Raw genomic sequence first — 22,238 nt, 5'->3', positions numbered from 1 at the left:
TAAGAAGTCACAGACTGCTGATAAGGGGTGGTCCTCCAGCTTGGGGGTTTGACGAAGGGCTAACAACCCATCACCATAAAAAAACAGCTTGTTAAGAAACCCAACGTAAGCCTCGGAATGGGACTAATTCTCTGGCATAGCCACAGCAAAGGAGCTTAGGAAAATATTTGGAGCTAAGGGGGATGAAGTTACAGGAGAATGGAGAAAGTTACACAACACAGAACTGCACGCATTGTATTCTTCACCTGACATAATTAGGAACATTAAATCCAGACGTTAGAGATGGGCAGGGCATGTAGTACGTATGGGCGAATCCTGAAATGCATATAGTGTGTTAATTGGGAGACCAGAGGGAAAAAGACCTTTGGGGAGGCCGAGACATAGATGGGAGGGTAATATTGAAATAGATTTGAGGGAGGTGGGATATGATGATAGAGACTGGATTAATCTTGCTCAGGATAGGGACCGATGGCAGGGTTATATGAGGGCGGCAATGAAACTCTGCGTTCTCTAAAAGCCATAAGTAAGTAAGTTATTCAAGATAGAGTACATAAATATTATTTTTCTACTCCAACTGTAGTTAAGTACTCTATTATGATGTTGCTGTTAGGGAAGTTGGTAGATAGAGAATGTAAAGATGACAGATACCGAAATTTTGAGAGATGGTAGATATTGTAATTCTAAACAAAAAAGTCTTAATAAAGTTTGTTCGAATCTCAGTAGCTTCCCTGCAATTGACAGTAACTTTCGAGTTTAATATTTTCAGAAAATATAGTAGTTCAAATTACAGTATAACAAAAGACAACTGAATTCATGTTTAGAAAAACAAACGAACAATCTGATGTTATTGCTGGCTGAGAGCGTATTATTTATCAATAAATTAAAGGCTCATTTCATTATTATTAGAGTTATTATTTAGTTATTTGATTTAAGTTTTCAGATACTGATATGAATTGTGATTAATTCTCTTTAAAATAATTAGAATGTTTTATTTCCTTTAGTGACTGGTTTGAAAAAAAAAAAAAACAAAAACAAACACATATACAAACAAATGATTACTAATAAGCAACAATGTGTTTCTGAAGAGTTCTAAATTGTATTACCTGTTCTGAAAACATGTAATTTTTTTAGTATAAACTTGATCATTTCGAAAAAATTCTATTAGAGCTTACATTCAAGAACACCGTCCCCACCAGCAGTACAATTTTTCCTATCTATACTGTTTACATCCTGCATATACAATACATATCCTCCCTGTCCCTGTCTTCCAGAAACCAAAAGCCATTGCCTCCACTGATCCAGCTCCAATCCTCTTGTGATCCTGGCTCCTTATTCACCTCCATCCAAGTCTTCTTTGGTCGACCTGTCCTCTTTCTCCCTAGTGGGAACCATTTTATAATTGTTTTAGATATTCTTTCTTCTGGTATCCTTTTAACATGGGCATATCATTTGAGTCTTTTTTTCTCTATGATGTCCATAACATCTGGCTTCTTACTCCCATGATTTCCTTCATATGTTTGTTTATTTCTTACTCTTTCATTCCTTGATTTTCCAGAATCTCTGATCAATGTGTTCAGTCATGGTGGCACGAAAGGAGTTTGTGACAAGCACAGATCATACAGCTATCTGCTATTGAACGGGTCGGATACTGAGAGGATAAAAAGAAAGGAGGGAGCACTCCAAGCAAATATGCTAGATATCGGTGCGACGGATATGACGTCAAACTACACCTTCTATGCCCCGTAATCCTCCGCGAAATACCACCAATCACCACATATTCAATTGCTACTATCGGTTTCGGTCATACATAAACGGCTTAGAATGGATGTGGAGGTAACAGGAGTATTAGCAGATTATTATATCAATGTATGTTTCACTGTATGTTTATTAAAAGTGTTACTGTTGTGACATAGACTGAACATTTCATTTCCACATTCTTTCTTTTATCAAGAAGGATGTTGGCATTCCTTCATATGTTAAAGCATGGGGGACATATCAACGGACATATTCTACAGTTGAGCCGAACAGAATATTAGCTTATTTAAAAAAAAATAACACTTGCTGGACTTCACTACACTTTTGAAGTATTCACAACAAGAATGAAACAATTTGTAATCGTAATAACATGAACAAAACAGCTGATAAACACACCGGAAAAAGAAATGAACTATGGGTAATCTGACGCCATACTAGTACACCTTTTTGGTTCCACCATTTCAATCTTATGGCCCAGGGTTGGTCGGATATCAGGATTCCTAAATTGCCGTTATAAGTAGAAAGGTCTGAGGCCACACACCACAGAGTTGCCAACCCTTCCATATTTCCCGGGATCTTCCGTATTTAGACCCAAGTTCTAACAGTCTCATGACTCACGTATTTTTCTTCTTTTTGAGCATTTTGTCCCTTATTTTGTTTAATGTAAAAATCTATTTGAAATATTTAATTTTTCGTGATTGAGGGTATTTATATGATGGATTCTGTTGTTTCAGAGATGCACTGAAATGTGCAGGTAATACTTGCCAAAAATAGTTTCAGGGTTCACTGGTTTAAAATCAAACAATGTTAGAGTTACAAATTTGGGGGGGGGGAACTAGTGGATTTTGTTGTAAGCATACCAGGCAGCAAAGCTTTCTGTTCGAAACTGGAGCACGACACATCTAATCAAATCAGAACTGTAAATCAGTCAACTTAAACTACTCACGCAGGGAATTTTTACAATATACAGGGTGGAAGTGAAATAGCCTTGCAGATTTTCAGAGTGAATAGCTCAAGATGTATGTAACAAAAAACTATATCTTTACTTCCACAAAAACCACAATAAATTTAAATTTGATCCTCACGAATACCATAAGAGGCAAAATTACAGTTTCTTTCTAAATACTCCCAAATGCCACACAACTGACGGATTAAAACACAGCAGAAGTTTTGGACTCAAAATATATAATACATTAATTAGAGCTTACCCTGAGCTAAGTACACTTAACACACATAGAATTAAGAAACAAATCAGATTAATTATTTAATTGTTTAAGCTAATTGAGTTAAAAATTGATACTCTAATATTTATGTACTTTTGTATTTTCTATTTGTACATAGACCCTATTATTACATGCTGTATGTATTTCACCATTTATTAATGTTATTGTGCTCAATGAACTCTCTTAATTTTGTGATATATTTTGTATAACTGATCTGAACTGCGCCCGAGCACGAGCTTCTGCTCTTTCGGGCTGCAATGCCTAATGTAGCTCAAGTGTAAAGTATTAAATAAATAAATAAAAAAAATATGGATGGAAAGTTTGTAGTTTTTTTTTTTTCAGAATAAAATGTTTTTTCTGAAATGTTTAACAACCTCTTATACAGTAACTATTGCAAGTAGGATCGTGATTTTTATCCATATCAATGGGAAAACTAATAAAAAATAATTTATCCCTCTGGTGTATCTCAATAGCGTTGACAGTTTTCGTGTAAATTTAATTTTAAAAACCTCTAATTTCTAGCCACTGCACAACTCGAACTGGTGGCAGCGTCGAGACAGAGAGCAGCTCATGTACCGAGAGACACCGAGTTCGTTGATCTCTTACATCTGTATCACGAGTAGTGTGTGTTAGCGGCGATGTTGCCAGATTGCTGAAACTTCAAACTTAATTTTTTAATTAATCGTGCATTTAATCACAAAATGTAATACAGGTTTTCAATTCCTTTAAGTGTACCCTATTGTTCCTTTCAATCTGCAGGGTTATTTCACTTTCACACTACATTTACTTGAAACTACTACGCAAGGCAAAAGTCTCAAAATACTCTTAATGTAAGCCTAATTGTCTACGTGCAGAATAAAGTTGGTTTTAGTATCGTTAATTGAATTGAATAATTTGTCAGTTTTGTGAGTAAAATATTGTAACTTTTTATTCTACTTTTAACCCTTTCTTACCTATAGATACCATATGGCAATAATTAACTTTATAGCATTTATATACTTGTGTGTTACATATGAAGGTAAATTTTGCCAGGATAACTTCTATTTCAATACATTTTCATCAATATAGTTTTGTTTAAAATGTTGCCACTCCCGTAACTTGGTCACTGAATTAGTCCTAATACAGCTATTTGTTTCAACATGGATTGCTTGTAAATTTAATTTGGGTTAGAAAGGGTTAACCACCTCACCTGTCAACAATGTGACTTTTATTCTTAATAATTCGCCCTACAACAATGGGTATTCCACTCAACACAGCAACACGATAGTCGTTATTGCACTCCACACATCAACAATGGCAATATACGTGCAACAATGAACTCCTAATTTCAGCTAATGTTCACAAGCACTATGTGCAGAACAAAACTGTCAGTTCTCAGTTCACAGTTCGTTCGCCTTGGCCAGTTCTCCTAGCTCATTCACTCAAGTTCACTGCACGTCGAACCCAAGCCTTCCAGATGCGGTTCCTTGCACATCGAACCCAAGCCTTCCAGATGCGGTTCTCTGCACGTCGAACCAAGCCTTCCATATGCCGTTCCCTGCACGTCGAACCCAAGTTTTCCAGATGCGGTTCTCTGCACGTCGAACCCATGCCTTCCAGATGCAGTTCCTTGCACGTCGAACGTAAACATTCCAGATGCGGTTCCTTGCATGTCGAAGCCCTGTCTACCGGATGCTCTCGAAGGATGGCTTCGCTGCTCGTTCGAAGACTCACTTGTAGACTCACTGAAGATTAACTGACTTACTCGTGACTGACTTTCATCGGCAACTCACGGTGTTATTTATTTACCACGAACATCTAGAATGTTCTGCATCACAAAGCCTCTGGACCTCCACAACAATCAGTCTCCAGATGCTTCCTTACTTCCGTCCAGTCACAGTCACTTTTTCTTCCCCCTTACTCCGTACCGCGGCTAGCATCAGGGGTTCGTGTTTCCATTTCCCTGCGCTTTCCTTCTCACTGGATACGCGCGCAACCAGACATGACCAGAACGTTCCAGATGGGTGCCACAATATTGTGAGTCGCTTAGTATCCCGTATTTTCTTCAAAAATAGCTGGCAATTCTAACATACCACCAAGTCTCACCCTCATATTGGAGATAATTTGGAAATAATAAAATAAGTCAGATATTTTTTTAAAATAATTTATGTAAATCTTACAATTTTAAAACTTCAATTGAGAAAACGAAAATAATGGCCTTTTAAGGGAAAGATACAGTCATATCAATAAGAGAGATCAAAATGTTAGACCAAGTATGTGATTTTAAACATCTTGGCTGTGAAGTGAACTTTAATAATGACAAGGATATTGAATATAAAGTTAGTAAAGTTCAACTAACGTGTGAGACCATTCATAAGACTTTTAGAAATAAAATTAGGAAGGAGACCAACATTAAATTCTACAAGGTTGGTGTTCCTTTATGTCGATCATTATTTGGCCTGAAATCTAGATTATTTCTCTACTACAGATTTCATCAGTAGCACCACTACATGTATAAATGAAGTAAAATTATGAAGCTGTAAACCCATCTAATAAATGTTTTGTTGCGTTTCATATCAATAATTTAATTACTGTACTGAGTTTTTTGCCAAGTTTTGGGATAAAAACAGGGGGTGAGACCTATAAACGAGATATTGTGAGGAGAATGAGTCGACGATGTGGTACATTGCTTTGCTGAGTGAGCCGAGGAGATCAGTCCACTGCAGTAATGTACGAGTCAAGATAGTGTCAAGTGGTGAAGAGGTGATAGAACCGATGGATTTTTCTGACAGTCCTCTTGGCTAGGTCGTAAGGACCCGCTAATCAATGGCAGGTTGCGTGTAGGTGATATAACCGCCATTAAATAAAAATATGGTGCCTGCATTAAAACTGTTATACTTCTTGCTACATCACTCTCCTATATTGGAGAACAAGGGAGAGTTTGGTTTTAGTAGCCAAGAACTCTGCATTAGTTGACAACAACAAATTTGAAATAAAATATCTATTTCACGACAAAATATTGTCCTCTAACAATACAATTTCCTCAAGAAATACAACTGCAAAGAAAATATAGATTTTGTTGCAAAACAGTTATTCTCTTGTACAAATACAGCACGCTGCAACGTGAACTTAACCCAGGCTATGGTAATGATGACAATGATATGTGAATAAATAAATGATGGCGAAATGAGTACGAGGTCCAACGCCGAAAGTTACCCAGCAATTCTGCTTCAATTGGTTGAGGAAAACCCTACAAAAATCCCAACCAGGATTTGAACCCAGGTCCACTCAATTCACAGTCAGACATGCTAACTGTTCCTTCACAGTGGTGGACAAGTTCTACCCATGCACTGCCAATTATGAAACGACCACTGGGGAGTGAGGGGGGGGAGAAGAAAAAGCTGTTGTGTTGCCTGAAACATTAATACCCCTTAAATATTCTTCTGTATGTATTCTTTCTTTGAGATAAAAACTGTATCTGAAGATAGTGTGTATTAAAACTATCAGGTCGTTTTTTTTCAAAGATTTACGCAATGGGCAAAGAAAAGAATCATCAAATTTTTTATGTAGACAGCAATAAAATTTTACTTGTCTCTATAGTGACAATAAAAACAAAAGCGCATTAAATTATCAAAAACAAAAGACAATGTGTACCATTTGTCACTGCAATGTCAACTCCACATTATATTACAAAATATGTACAATATTTACATGTTCAGTGATAGTCTATTATTCACTAACAAATTCAGAGGTGACTCTAAAGCACTGGCGAGCCTCATGACGTTTCTGAGGATCAAAAATACTTGATTTTGAGACTTCTGTACAGGATCTATAACGAAATCACTTCATCCCATTTTTCTACATTTATCTACAGTAAGTAAATCCCGTAAAGACGAAGTATATAATTATGTCTCGTGGCCAAAACATATCATTTGAATTTCTCTGATTGAACACTAAACGTAGTAGTCACTTCCTATATTAGTAACATTTCGCTACCAATTCCTATTAACAAAAACTTTCAATTTCCTCTTGTCACCTCCCCTTTATCATCTATTTTTTCTCTGGACACTAGTTCACTTATTCGTACATACATTTTCCCTCCGATTATTTTGATAGTTACTATTACTGTTTGAACACTTACTTAATTGTTTCTATGCCTTTTGCCTTAAGCACCAACTTCGTAGACTGTAGTTCTGCGGTCCCTTATTACCTCCTTTCTCCCCCTCACAAGTAGATGGACTACCCAAATCATCTTTACTCAGCCTCCTTGTTGACTTGTCTTTTCTTACTCTCCTTCTTGACCTGTTGTTTTCTATGACTTACTCTTTCCGCCTACTGTGGTATATAATAACACCACGATATAATACGATGAAAGAGTAATGGAACGGAGAAAAATTCTCTCCGGCACCGGGATTTGAACCCGGGTTTTCAGCTCTACGTGCTGACGGTTTATCCACTAAGCCACACCGGATTCCATCCCGGCGCCGGACAGAATCGTCTCAGTTTTAAGTTCCAACTCTTGGGTTCCCTCTAGTGGCCGCCCTCTGCACTACGTCATAGATATCTATGAACCTAGGACCAAAGTCCACACATGTGCTGAGGTGCACTCGTAATGAGTGAATAGTTGGCCGGGATCCGACGGAATAAGTGCCATCTTAAATCACGAAGTGATTTACACATATCATACATATTATTTTTATGTACCGAAGTACATATGATATTTCCATGCAGATATTCTGCGTCATCATACGATGAAAGAGTAATGGAACGGAGAAAAATTCTCTCCGGCGCCGGGATTTGAACCTGGGTTTTCAGCTCTACGTGCTGACGCTTTATCCACTAAGCCACACCGGATTCCACCCCGGCGCTGGACAGAATCGTATGATGACACAGAATATCTGCATGGAAATATCATATGTACTTCGGTACATTAAAATAATATATAAACCACGATATAAGTCAAGACTGTCCAGTGAGACAACAATTAGATTGTGTATCCTAATAAATAGAGAATGATAGAAATACACAATTTGCGTTTAAAGTAGGTAATGGTTTCGTTCCCATAGCAACCACAGCTTACTATGGCAATAGTGTCACGATCTGAGTCAAGACCTGTCCAATAAGACAAGAATTTCATTATGTATCATTATTCAGACTGCCAGCAAAATATTGTTTGTTTACGGATAGATAATGGTTTCTGGCTTTGAGCCAATCATATATAATGCATCTCACTTATGTCTCGACCCTTACTAATAATATACATTACATATACGGACTCAAACAATGCCACTGAACCAGAAAGAAGTTCATAGAAAAGATCGTTCTTTTGTTTCGGGAGCCATTACCATGTCCGTAATTCTGTTGTCCACTTCTTATTGGTTGTTGCTATGCATCTATGTATCAACATGGACGTCTGATTCGTCAGTCAATCCCCTGCGCTCATTTCTGTCTGGTGGCAAGGAAATGTCGCACAGTTTGACGTGCATCTGTAGCAGCTTATCCTGGTCACACCTGCGCACATCCTGCACGTGCTCTATGCTCAGCAACCTCTTCTTGGAATCCAGAGATGAACTGACTTCAGCACAAATGTGCAGTTTCCTCTTTTTCAGATAATTGGGGCCATCACAGGTAGCTTCTGTAATAAATCAGTTATTATGAATATTGGTGACTGTAAGTAAATAAATAATAAACGCAAATAACGTAATACTTAAAACAAAACAACTATTCAGAATATTCAACTATTTCTAAATAGCATCATGTTCTTCTTTTTCCAGTTTTGGATTCTTCATGTCTCAAAACACACAAAATTATTTTTTTACCACTTATAAACTATGTATTAGTTAAAAAAATTGCCTCAAATTTATGATTGAAATGTATGTGTACATAACAAAGAGAGATGCTTCAGTAAATTAATTTATCACTGTGGGTCTCTGTGCCATAAAAGCTAACAATGAGTACTGTGTGGGGTGTGATCACACCCAAGTACTTTTTTGGTCTTTGTCTGTAGCTGCATTTAGATTGGCAAAAGGCCATGATTGTTTGGCCAAACACCTGCATAGAATTGGAATATATCAGTCCCCTAACTGCCCACTGTGCAACCCAAACCAAGAAATGGATTCGGAACATCTCAAAATCTGTGCTTCAGTGGCTGGTCATGATAATATCTTTGAAAAATATTGGAGTGCAAGAGGTCAAATGACTTTATTGTCAAACGCCTGGCATTAGAAAACAACAACAACAATTTTTTTGGTCTTCTAGAGGGCAGACGTAGATTTATATACTGTTGCAGGATTTAAACAAGTTAAGAATTACATTATAGATGATCCAATTAAAAAAAAAAAAAAAAAAAAAGCACACACACATTCCCACCCCAGCATACTTTTCAAAGTATGACTGATTGTAGACAAAGTTATCAGCTCCCCGTTTCATGAGACAAAGCAGGATCTTTCGAGAGTTCTGAAAGGAAGTTCCTCAAGTAATCTGTGGCGAATCATCTCACGAAATAACATATCTCTATCATCAATTCCATCGACGGTAAATAACCCAGTAGCTGATACAGCGCAGTGAAATAACTGAATAAATAAATATAACTTATATTTACAGGATACAACAAGATACAATGATATTTACAAGAGTAATAATAATAGTTGCAGTAGATAATAATAATAATAATAATAATAATAATAATAATAATAATAATACATTCAAGAAAACAAACAGGTCATTAGACATTTCTGGTCTCTCCTGCCAATGGCTTATTTGTAACCCACTTCTGAGGTTGGGGCGCCTGGAAGGCAGAGTTACATTGCCCCGATGATATTATGATAGGATGATTATGAAGTGCCAGGACAGGGCTAAAAACTAAACCTAACCTAATTTTCAAACCATGGAACACAGGAACATTTCCCTTTATAGAAACATTCCTGTGTTCTAATTGGCAATTGAACCAGGGACCTCATGAACTGTAGTCAGAAGCTCTGACCACTAGCCCATGAGGTTGGTCCAGAATAATTATACAGAAGGCAAGAAAAGTAGAATTACACTGTCGCCAAAATTACAACATGAGTTCCTGAGAGGGGTGTAAATGCACCCCAAGCATAATTTAATTTATTTGTGGGCACATTGCTGACAAAATTAGAGTGATAACATTGGAAATAACGTAATAATGTTTTTCTGACACAAAATAATTGATATTATTGTTCAATAACTAAAGTTGGGGTGTGATTATACCCCACATAGGGATATGAAGGTGAAACTAGATAATCTACAAATAATGCTGTTTGAATTCTTGTTACTTGTTGCAATTTAGAAGAAAGATCATTAATCATACAAATTGTAACATAGGCTTACTTAATACTGAATCTTTTGTTCGTTACTATGTGAACAGCTCTACTGATGTTTTATTCTTTCACTAGACAGAGTATGGCATACATAGGCCAAATGATTCTGTGCAAGAAGGATTCATGACTAACCAACATAATTTAAACAAAAGCTCTCTTTGCAAATATGATATCCGAGGTTGTGTATGGGAGGTTTTCGTCTGTAACTACATATACAAACTGCATTGTATTTCACTTAGATAAAGCTAAAACATTGTGGATAATAAACGTTATCCTAGCCTTATTTCAACATAAATTGCATTCAGGAGTTGCAAGGCTTGATTTCCGTGCCTGCGGTTTTTCTCAGTCCTGACTGCTCACTTACCTTAATCTGTTTGGAGATTAGCAATTGTTTTAACAGTCACCTTATCTGCACTCATTTCTTTATCTGACTGACAAGTGATCAAGACCTTATCACACAGAACGCCAGATAAGGAGAAGACAACATTTCGCATGAAAGCTAGGTCAACTCAATCCAATACAATGTAGCTTGTTTCAGCATACACACGAGTTACTCAAAGAAAGAAACTTTTGTGCGTTTTGCGAATATTTTCATTTCATTAGACCAACCAGGAACCAAAAAATAATCATGATAATAATAATGAAAATAAAATAAAATAATAATAATAATAATAATAATAATGAGAATGATGATATGATGATAATAATGATGATAATAAAAATAAAATAATATAATAATAATAATAATAATAATAATAATAATAATAATGACAATGATATGATGATATGATAATAATGAAGATAATAAAAATAAAATAATAATAATAATAATAATAATAATAAAATGACAATGATGATAATAATAATAATAATAATAATAATAATAATAATAATGATATGATGATAATAACGATGATAATAATAAAAATAAAATAATAATAATAATAATAATAATAATAATAATGACAATGATAATAATAGAAATATAATAATAATAATAATAACAATAATAATAATGAGAATAATGATATGATGATAAAGGTAAAGGTAAAGGTATCCCCGTAACATGCCATGAAGGCACTTGGGGGGCATGGAGGTAGAGCCCCATGCTTTCCATGACCTCAGCACTAGAATGAGGTGGTGTGGTCGGCACCACGCTCTGACCGTCTTTTACCCCCGGGAAAGACCCGGTACTCAATTTTATAGAAGGCTGAGTGAACCTTGGGGCCGTTCTGAAAGTTTGGCAATGAGAAAAAATCCTGTTACCATCTGGAATCGAACCCCGGACCTTCCAGCCAGTAGCCAGCTGCTCTATAATAAAAATAATATAATAATAATAATAATAATAATAATAATAATAATAATAATAATAATAACAACAATAATAATAATGAGAATGATATGATGATAATAATAAAAATAAAATAATAATAATAATAATAATAATAATAATAATAATAATAATAATAATAATAATGACAATGATGATAATAATAATAAAAATAAAATATAATAATAATTATGACAATGATAATAATGATGATAATAATAATAATGATGATAATAATAATAATGATGACAATGATGATAATAATAATAAAAATTAAATATAATAATAATAATAATAATAATAATAATAATAATAATAATAATAATAATAATGACAATGATGATAATAATGACAATAAAAATAAAATATAATAATTATTATGACAATGATAATAATGATGATGATAATAATAATAATGACAATGATGATAATGATAAAAATAATATAATAATAATAATAATAATAATAATAATAATAATAATAATAATAATAATATGTGCCGCCACAGTAGTCTAGTGACTAAAGCGCTGGACTTATAATCCTATGAACCCAGGTTCGATCCCCAGCCTCCCCCAATTTATAAGTTGTGTTCAGCAATCCTGTGGTCCACGTAACACAGGGGTTTTCTCTGGGACGTATGGTTCCCCTGTGGTATCCCAACAAAAATCTCCACCATCATCTCATCTCATTAAGGGTGTAATATAATATAGACCAGCCTCCTATGGTGCAACCTGGGCAATGACTCTGTCGTTAAATTGATCTACACAACTTCACATGTGAATGACGAATAGTCAAGTACTTGTCATTAGTAAAAATAAAAAAAAAAAATAATAAAAAAAAAAAAATAATAATAATAATAATAATGACGACGATGATAATAATAATATTATTATTTTTATTTACCTGAAATTTCATTTCATAAATTTGTTCTATTATGAAAACAGAAGGTTATCTAGAGTATGTAGTCGACCTGGTTGGCGAGTTGGTATAGTGCTCGCCTTCTATGTCTAAGGTTGCGGGTTCGATCCTGGGCCAGGTCGATGGCATTTAAGTGTGCTTAAATGCGACAGGCTCATGTCAGTAGATTTACTGGCATGTAAAAGAACTCCTGCGGGACAAAATTCCGGCACATCCGGCGACGCTGATATAACCTCTGCAGTTGCGAGCATCGTTAAATAAAACATAACAACATCTAGAGTATGTAGCTGGTATATTTTAGAATGACTTGAACACATTTTTCTTTTTGGATAATATATCTTTATTTTGGATTCCCCAGAAATAGCATTACATTTTTTTTTTTTGGCTTATTTTCCCATTTTCTCTGAAACTTTTTTGAACATAACAAAAAATGAGGATATTTTAAAAGAATTGAAAGTGTCATCACATGAAGAAAGAATTACAAAAAAATAACCATCGCAGAAATGAAATTTATAAGTTGTACATCAGGAGTAACAAAACAGGTTATAAAAGGAATGAAGAAATGAAACCAATTTTACTGTATGTAAACAATCAAAGGCCTAATTGAGAAATGTCTTGGAAGAGTGGAGAGAGGACATACCTCTAAAAAATCCTGCAGTATGTACAGTCTTAGAAAAAAATTGTCGCACACATACTTTATAAGTCCCAGAAAGGAGGCAGTGCGCATGATCAGAGGACGAGCGACCTGGTTCACAAGAGAACGACTAGTTGAGGTAATAAAATTAGTTTTGTTTTGTTCTATGTCTGATCATGCGCATTACCTCTTTTCTGGGACTTATAAAGTCTGTGCGACAAAACTTTTTCCTAATACTGTACCTCATGTAAGTTTTATTGCTCAGCTGGCAAAGATATGGACTTATATGGGGCCATAACAGATCAGTTAGTCTGAAACATGTTTGGAAGATTATTATTATTATTATTATTATTATTATTATTATTATTATTATTATACTTACCCTGACTGGTGTCTTCATCTGCCTTCTCACAGCTGCTTGTACTGCCATGAAGTCTAGCAGCCAGTTCTTCACAACTGCAATGCAAGACAGATGAAATTAGTAGCAGACCACCACATCCAACCAACATCAAAGCCTTTAGCAATATCTGAATTCATACGAAAATGTTGCACATAAACTGATATGAAAAACAGTTGATTTCGTTCCATAGTGCAGAAATGGGAGATTTTTAAATACAGTAAAACCTCGATAAGACAAGCCCGCTTATTACGCTATCCCGTGTAATGCACTTTTTTGTCCGCTCCCTGCATATTTCATATATAACGCCTTTTATAAAATACCCCGTTTGTTGCGCTCAAGTCCCGCATAATATGCTGATTTTGCGGAATATTTTCGACGTAATTTTCAGCCATGTACTGTAACAGCAATGAAACATCTTGGTCATTGAACTCACTGGTGCCATTAACCTGAAAAGTATTGGTATTCGACCCTTTACCTGCGCATTTAAACCTTCATACTTCATACCTTAGTATACCCCACCCTCTTGTTACGCTCTCTTATTCTACTCCTTATCTGCGTGGTTAAAGCCTACATACAGTTACAATACCTCACCCTCTTGTTACGCTCTCTTATTCGACTCCTTACCTGCGTGGTTAAAGCCTACATACAGTTACAATACCTCACCCTCTTGTTACGCTCTCTTAGGCCGGGTGCACACAGAATCAGACGCGACGCGACACGGCGCGGCGCGACGCTACGTTTTGCTTCACAACGCCTCGCGACAGCTTAAAACTGTCTGCTCGCGACAACTGATTTGGTGGCTGTGTGGGTTTGGAAAACTGGCCTAGGCTAGAAAATGTTGTCAATAATAGAGGACTGTCTATATGAAAAATTCCATTGTAGTTGCTTATTATTTCCTAAGGACACAAGCTTCTAAAAATCTATACGATTGAAAGAGTCTTAAAATTAAAATGTACTGCACAAACGTCATTTTTTATATTTATGACTACTTCACGACTCACAATAAAGAAAAATAATATATTAAATCAATAATGAGTGATAGTTTAGAGCAGAGAATTAGGCTTGCTACAAATTACACTGGTCAACAGCAATTTTGCGCTAGACATAAAACTAACAAATTCTTAATAATTTAGACCTCCTGAATTAAAAAATAACAAGCAAAATGTTCCATCACTTCGGGTTTTCGAGATGCACAACATAATTAATTTTTTATGCATTTAATTTAAAAATCACCGTATTTCGTGTGTAACTATTTTGTTTTACAAATGTGAAGACCCATTATGTGAAAACAAATGTAGTATATGTAGGGCACCATGTTAGAAGCACTTGTAGAAAGGGAAATTATTTTATTGCCCTTCTACGAGTCTATTTCGAGGGAGTGAAACAGGTTCGCAGTATAAATTCACTTGAGTTTACCTGATTATACTTGAAATGTGCACTTCTTTCACGGTGAGCTTAATTACATTACTGTAGTTTATGTTTTGCAATATATCACCATGTCAAAACCACTTCTAGAAGCGGAAATTGTTTTATTGTCCTTTTCGGTTCCATTTGGAGGGGAAGAAACAGGTTCGCCGTATGAAAACGCTTCAGTTTACCAGGATATTTCTGTGGTGTTAGTGTTCTGTGTAGGACGTGTAGGCTATTTCTTTAAAGTGTGCTTTAATGATAATATTCAAAGTACGAATGGTTTATATGTGCGGATTTGAAGGTTGTAGCAATGCTTTTTGGAATGAAATTAGGCTACACAAAATTTTGCTGCTTTCTGTACGAATTGGACAGTCGCGCTCCAGATATTTTATTTTTATTTTATTTTATTGGGTTATTTTACGACGCTTTTTCATCATCTATGTTATTTAGCGTCTGAATGAAATGAAGGTGATAATGCCGGTGAAATGAGCCCGGGGTCCAGCACCGAAAGTTACCCAGCATTTTCTCGTATTGGGTTGAGGGAAAACCCAGGAAAAAACCTCAACCAGGTAACTTGCCCCAACCGGGATTCGAACCGGGACACCTGGTTTCGCAGCCAGACGCTATAAAATAAAACGACAATCACTAGAGCCAAGGAAGAAAAATGTTATACATCAACCCCTTGTACCTCAAAGCGAAGTAATTTTACCCCTTTTACACAATAAGTTAGGGTTAATGAAGAATTTTGTTAAAGGGATAAATTATAAAACTGAAGCATTTAAAAATGTCCAGGAAAAATTTCCTGCTATTAATAATCCGTGGCGCTACACCCCGTGAAGAGCCCAGACCGACCAGCCGGCTGCTAGCCTCACGTCCACATGCCAAAACAGAGGTGGACGATCATCCAACTAGAATGGAGGTATCGTGTGGTTACCACGATGATCTCCCCAGTCGTTATATCTGGCTTTCGCAACCGGCTCCCGCTACCTATCGTAGCTCCCCAAGTGCATCACGATGCTAGGTGGGCACCGGTCCCATGCACTGGCCGAAATTTCATAAGAAAATTTCTTCCCCCATGAGGACTCGGACCAGCGCGCATTACTTAACATTTCCTGCTATTAGTGATTCAAAAATAAAAGAGGGAGTTCTCAATGGACCACAAATTAGAGAAATAATGGACAATCACTTCGAATCTTTGCTTGAAGGAAAAGAGACAGCCGTCTGGATTGCATTCAAGGAGGTTGAACTAATTTTCTGGATAACTGTAGAAGTGAAAACTATGAAGAACTAGTGAAAAATTTACTGTTGGCGTATTAAACTAGGGGTTGTAAAATTTCCCTGAAAATTCACTTCCTTCACTCACATCTTGACTTTTTTTCCCGAGGATTGTGCGATTTCAGTGATGAGCATGATGAGCGCTTCCATCAAGAAATTTCAACTATGGAAAAAAGATACCAAGGACAATGGAGTACCAATATGCTAGCAGACTATTGTTGGACTTTAGCTCATGATGTACCTGATGCCCAGTATAAAAGAAAATAGAGAAAAGAAAGCTGTAATCTTCTGAACAGTGAATATTTAGCCTTATTGTCATTATATAAAACAATATTTTGAATAGATATAAATTCCAAAATTTCTCAAAAACCGTAACCAACAACTGTTTTTATTGTCATATTTGTATTCAGGAAGCTCAAATTATGTAGAAAACATATATTATATCACATGCCTAGCGCAAAAAATATTAACATTTGTTACGCAGTGTTATTATTGTAAATTATTATTCACCTGGTGCTTTCATCTCATTTGCAATTTTTCACATATTTTTAAAAACCACATTATTCTCGTGATATTGTTTCAAAGATTGTACAGAATGTATCTTTCCTGTATTAAATCAACTAATTTATCCACATCGAGCTCCATTATGAATAATGTGCACTACACAACAACAGTATTTTTTGTAGATTATGAAAGCGTGCAATCATAGCCACTACTAACGCATGCGCAGTACACTGCCGCTATCAGACAGTCTCCTCGCGACGAACTTCAAGCAGTAATTCGATGTTGTCTCTTTGTGTCGCCTTGTGTCTCCTCGCGACCGTCGCGCCGCGTCTGATTCTGTGTGCATCGCATCATAAGAAATCAATGGGAGACAAGTACCACGAGACAAAATGTCGCGTCGCGCCGCGTCTGATTCTGTGTGCACCCGGCTTTTTCGACTCCTTATCTGCGCCCTTAAAGCCTACATACAGTTACAATACCTCACCCTCTTGTTACGCTCTCTTATTCGACTCCTTACCTGCGTGGTTAAAGCCTACATACAGTTACAATACCTCACCCTCTTGCTAACCCTCTCTCTCAAACAACATTCCTCACTCGGCCGTAATAAAATTCTGGAAATTTTTGCTGGGCAGTTTGTTGTCCTTCAGTGTATTGAAGTGTCTGTGAATGTGATTACAATGAGTGTTAAACGAAAAGCGCTTTCTGTGTCGGAAAAGTTGAAAATCTTACGAAAGTATGATGAGAACAGTACTCTTACTCAGAAACAACTCTCTGATTCATTAGGAATCCCATTATCGATTTAGGAACAATAACTAAAAATCGCAACTCAATCACTACAGCTGCGACAGCTGTGTGGTAAACTTGAGGACTTGTTGAACACGCACACGGCAAACAACTATAAATGGCTTTTTTTTTTTTCGAAAGAATTAAGTAGAGTACATATTGTAAATGTGGCGGCCGGGTAGCTCAGTTGGTAGAGCAGCTGGCTACGGACTGGAAGGTCCGGGGTTCGATCCCAGGTGGTGACATGATTTTTTCTCGTTGCCAAACTTTCAGAAAGCCCCGAGGTTCACTAAGCCTCCTTAAAATTGAGTACCGGGTCTGTCCCGGGGGTAAAAGGCAGTCAGAGCGTGGTGCTGACCACACCACCTCATTCCAGTGCCGAGGTCATGGAAAGCATGGGGCTCTACCTCCATGCCCCCCCCCAAGTGCCTTCATGGCATGTTACGGGGATACCTTTACCTTTTTTTACATATTGTAAATGTCTTTGACATACAGTACAATAATTACATAATGCAGTAATACTGTATTACCTTTCATTAATCATGTATTTCAAAAAAGAAAAATGCCAATAGATACTGTATATAAGTCAGAATTAGTATACCAACCTAATACGCGGCCCCGGTTAATACGCGTTTTACATCCGGTCCCTTGAACAGCATGTTATCAGGGTTTTACTGTAATGAAAATATAGAATATAGTATGCCATTTGCATGTAACCACTACTTCTTCAAAATGACATCCTTCAAATGCCTTTGCAATATTTCAACTGTCATGTTTGAAATTTCTTCACAAATTGCTGTCTTCAGTTGTCCAATGTTTCGCGGTCTGTTTGCATATGCCTTACTTTATAGAGTACCCATAAAAAAAAAAAATAACACGCACTTAAATCAGGGCATTGTGCAGGTCAGGGATGTCGCAATTTCCCGATTTGACATGATTCCCAAACAAATTTCGCATTTCCATCATAGAGATGGCTGCATTATGTGCTGTTGCACTGTCTTGCTGAAACCAAGTTGATCTGATGTTATGAAAATTTCTTCTTCTCAATTGACAATTAAAAAAAATTTTGAATCGTTATCATATAACGAGCTGCATTAACAGTTTACACACGACTGCTGCCACTTTCTTCATTACCTGGAGGCAATACCTTACTATAATAATACCGGACAGCTAACAGTTTTACGTGCGAACGATGATGGTGCTGCTACCTACCTGCCAGGATGGAGATACTCGCGAAACAAGCTGTAATCAACTGCAATGTATATTGTTGCTGGGCTAGTTAATTTGTTAATAGGTTTATGAATTAGTACTAGTGTTAAAATGTCAGGGTGTATGTGTGCTGTTTATAATTGTGACAATTGCAGCATTACAAATTGCTCCAAATCGTACTTTCGATTTCCGACAGTTCATAAAACATGAGTCAACAACATTCTTTAGTAGGCCAAATCCCTTCGTCTTTGTGTTGATAGAACAATACAAATTAGTTTTTTTATTTAGACCTAATAAATGAATAGAAGTTGAAATGTATTGGATTTTAAGGTTTTATCAAATCAAGTTTTATTGTTGTCCACATGCCTTTACTTATTATTACAAGCATCAGATTACTATCAATTTTATCTTTGCAGTTGTCAGCAATGCGTATATAAAGCATTATTGTAAATTCATTCCTAATATCAGATTGATTTTGTCTCACTAAACCAAAGAAAAAATATGTAACAATTAATTACGGAAAGTAATATGAAGCATGCAATATTTTTCATAATATGCAGCTTTGATATAAGACAATAATTTTACATTAAATATTATTCAATATTTCTTAAGTGTTTCATATATAATTCCACATTAGTAACTCACGTTTTAAACAATAGTCCGAATCCCGCTATGTTAATATTTGTATATGTGGACGTAATTCCATCCCTCTGCGCTAGATGTCAGGTCCGCGAAATTTCGCACTCACACCAATGCTGCTAGTATACAGCTGTCCGGTATTATTATAGTAAGGTATTTGCTGGAGGTTTCCTCCTTAGTGCTAAACCTGTTTCTTCTAAATTGTGAACCCATGTTGTAATCGCATGTGAAGAGGGCATAGGATCAAGATACGATGGAATTGAAAGTGGCGGTAAAAGTCTCTACAAGCAGCTTTTGCGCATTAATCATTTAGATAATAAGATTTTACAGCAGATCCTCGTTGCTTACCATTCCAATGCTCCATGTTTAATAAATTGCAAAAATCAGGCTAAACAATGAAAATGACATACATATATATTCTTATTAGAGGAACTCGTTGTCCTCTACTGAATACATGCCCTGCCCATCTCAAACGTCTGGATTTAATGTTCCTAATTATGTCAGGTGAAGAATACAATGCGTGCAGTTCTGTGTTGTGTAACTTTCTCCATTCTCCTGTAACTTCATCCCCCTTATCCCCAAATATTTTCCTCAGCACCTTATTCTCAAACACCTTTAACCTCTGTTCCTCTCTCAAAGTGAGAGTCCAAGTTTCACAGCCATACAGAACAACCGGTAATATAACTGTTTTATAAATTCTAACTTTCAGCCTTTTCGAGAGCAGACTGGATGACAAAAGCTTCTCAACCGAATAATAACAGGCATTTCCCATATTTATTCTGCGTTTAATTTCCTCCTGAGTGTCATATATTTTTCATGAATTTTTCCACCTCTATGAAAGATAAATTTCAAATTTTTATATTTCCATTTCGTACTATGTTCTGGTTATGATACATAATCATATACTTTTTTTTCGGGGTTTACTTCCAAACCTATCTCATTACTTGCTTCAAGTAAAATTTCCGTGTTTTCCCTAATCGTTTGTGCATTTTCTCCTAACATATTCACGTCATCCGCATAGGCAAGCAGCTGATGTAACCCGTTCAATTCCAAACCCTGCCTGTTATCCTGAACTTTCCTAATGGCATATTCTAAAGCGAAGTTAAAAAGTAAAGGTGATAGTGCATCTCCCTGCTTTAGCCCACAGTGAATTGGAAAAGCATCTGACAGAAACTGACCTATACGGACTCTGCTGTACGTTTCACTGAGACACATTTTAATTAATCGAACTAGTTTCTTGGGAATATCAAATTCAATAAGGATACCATATAAAACATCTCTCTTAACCGAGTCATATGCCTTTTTGAAATCTATGAATAACTGATGCACTGTACCCTTATACTCCCATTTTTTCTCAAATATCTGTTCAATATAAAAAATCTGATCAATAGTCGATACCTAAACATCAGCATTAGTAAAAGTTGTCCTTCCTTTCCTTGGACCTGGTGTGTGGTTTGCCGTATGTTGGATCTCTGCCTCACTCACCTTCCTCTGTTGCAATCGTGAGAATCTGTTACATGTTGCTCAGTTTCTTCTTTCGTAACAAATACAGCATGATTTCCATCTTTCTGCCAAAATAGAGACAAAATATATAAATGAAGTAAACTGCTCATTAGCCTATATCCTACTAATATCATCATCACCACTATCATCATCATCATCATCATCATCATCATCATCATCATCATCGTGGCAATACAGGTAGTAGCAACAGTAATAATTTCATATATCCACATGAAGAGCCCAAAACAATAATTTTTATTTTTCATTGCACATTCTTCTCTTTTGTTATAAGTTTTTAGATGCAACAGCGTAGAAACCACTTATTTTCACATTAGCGATAAAAGCGACAAATTGTTGATTAAAAAGAAAGTTGCTTTTCTTTGCGAATGTGTCTACAATAGCCAAAATGACAATATTTTTATAGTGAATTTTCGCGATAGATGTGTTTCAGAGCGAAATAAATTATTTCGGCGAAAAAAAGCGATATTTATTAAAAATTGTCATGTCATTACTTTTTTAAATATTTGATGCACTGTTTAAACTCCTTTAACTTCTGAACGTAACATCCACTCTTCTTACAAGCTGAAAGCTAGAATTGAAAAACACACATTCCACTAACAAACCTGGTCATTGACACCTGGCAGAGGGGAAAAGGTAATGTCCATCTGAAAGATTGCTTTTGTTTGCTGGTATTATTGTAAGATTAAGGGTGTTGCTATTTTAGGAACTTTTTCCAATATTCAGTTGTAAAGTTGGGTCGAATGTCGACAGTTATACTTCATTCCAGAGCTAAAGAATTTGCTAGTGACGGTCTTTATATATTCGCGAATAACATTTCAATGTGCAAATTTTGTAATGTGCGATTAGTGTCTAAACATTGTTTCAAAAATAAAGAGCATGTGTGTCTTAAAGAAAAAAGTGTATCTCCTAAAAGACAAACATCAATGAAACCTATTCTATCATTATTTTGACGCCTAATATAATGTTATTTTTTTCACGTAAAAATTCCTTTCCAATTTATACGAAATTATTGCCATAACCTTACCGCTAATTAGTGATGAAATGCGAAATGTAATATTTTTATAAAAATTTTTTTGGAAATTAATGCGAAATTCTGTGGTCTCTAGGGATGATCAATAATGAAGGGTATTCTTTAGACCATTTCACGCTACTACAGTTACGCCGTTTTTGTACACTGTTGTACATAATAAGTGTCGCCAACATAGGAAACAACTCGTCGAAAGTAATGCTAATATGTAATAATCCTCTAAATCAGTGGTCGTCAGCACTCACTGAATTGTGCAAAGGGTAAGCAGTGCCATCCCGTGTGCACCAT

General features: G+C 36.0%; 1 protein-coding gene across 5 annotated transcripts in view; it reads right to left on the bottom strand.

The window, feature by feature from the left end:
- The window catches only part of LOC138712002 (zinc finger protein 345-like), a 54,075-nt gene that overhangs the window by 28,187 nt on the left and 3,650 nt on the right, over positions 1-22,238 (bottom strand). For 3 of the 5 annotated variants that reach the window (XR_011335582.1, XM_069843397.1, XM_069843361.1), the window contains exon 1: positions 8,303-8,438. Coding sequence is in view for 4 of the 5 variants with exons in the window: in XM_069843397.1 (XP_069699498.1) it covers positions 8,303-8,305 (3 nt within the window). In the remaining variant the exon portion in view is untranslated. Of the gene's footprint in view, positions 1-6,515; positions 8,593-13,561; positions 13,636-20,884; positions 20,968-22,238 lie in introns of those variants that run through there. The other 2 variants (XM_069843388.1, XM_069843380.1) reach the window with 2 other exon arrangements.

This window comes from Periplaneta americana, chromosome 2 (genome assembly GCF_040183065.1).
Source record: "Periplaneta americana isolate PAMFEO1 chromosome 2, P.americana_PAMFEO1_priV1, whole genome shotgun sequence".
Lineage (NCBI taxonomy): Eukaryota > Metazoa > Arthropoda > Insecta > Blattodea > Blattidae > Periplaneta > Periplaneta americana.
Note: the sequence above shows the minus strand (reverse complement) of the source record. Positions and strands in the feature narration are given on the sequence as shown.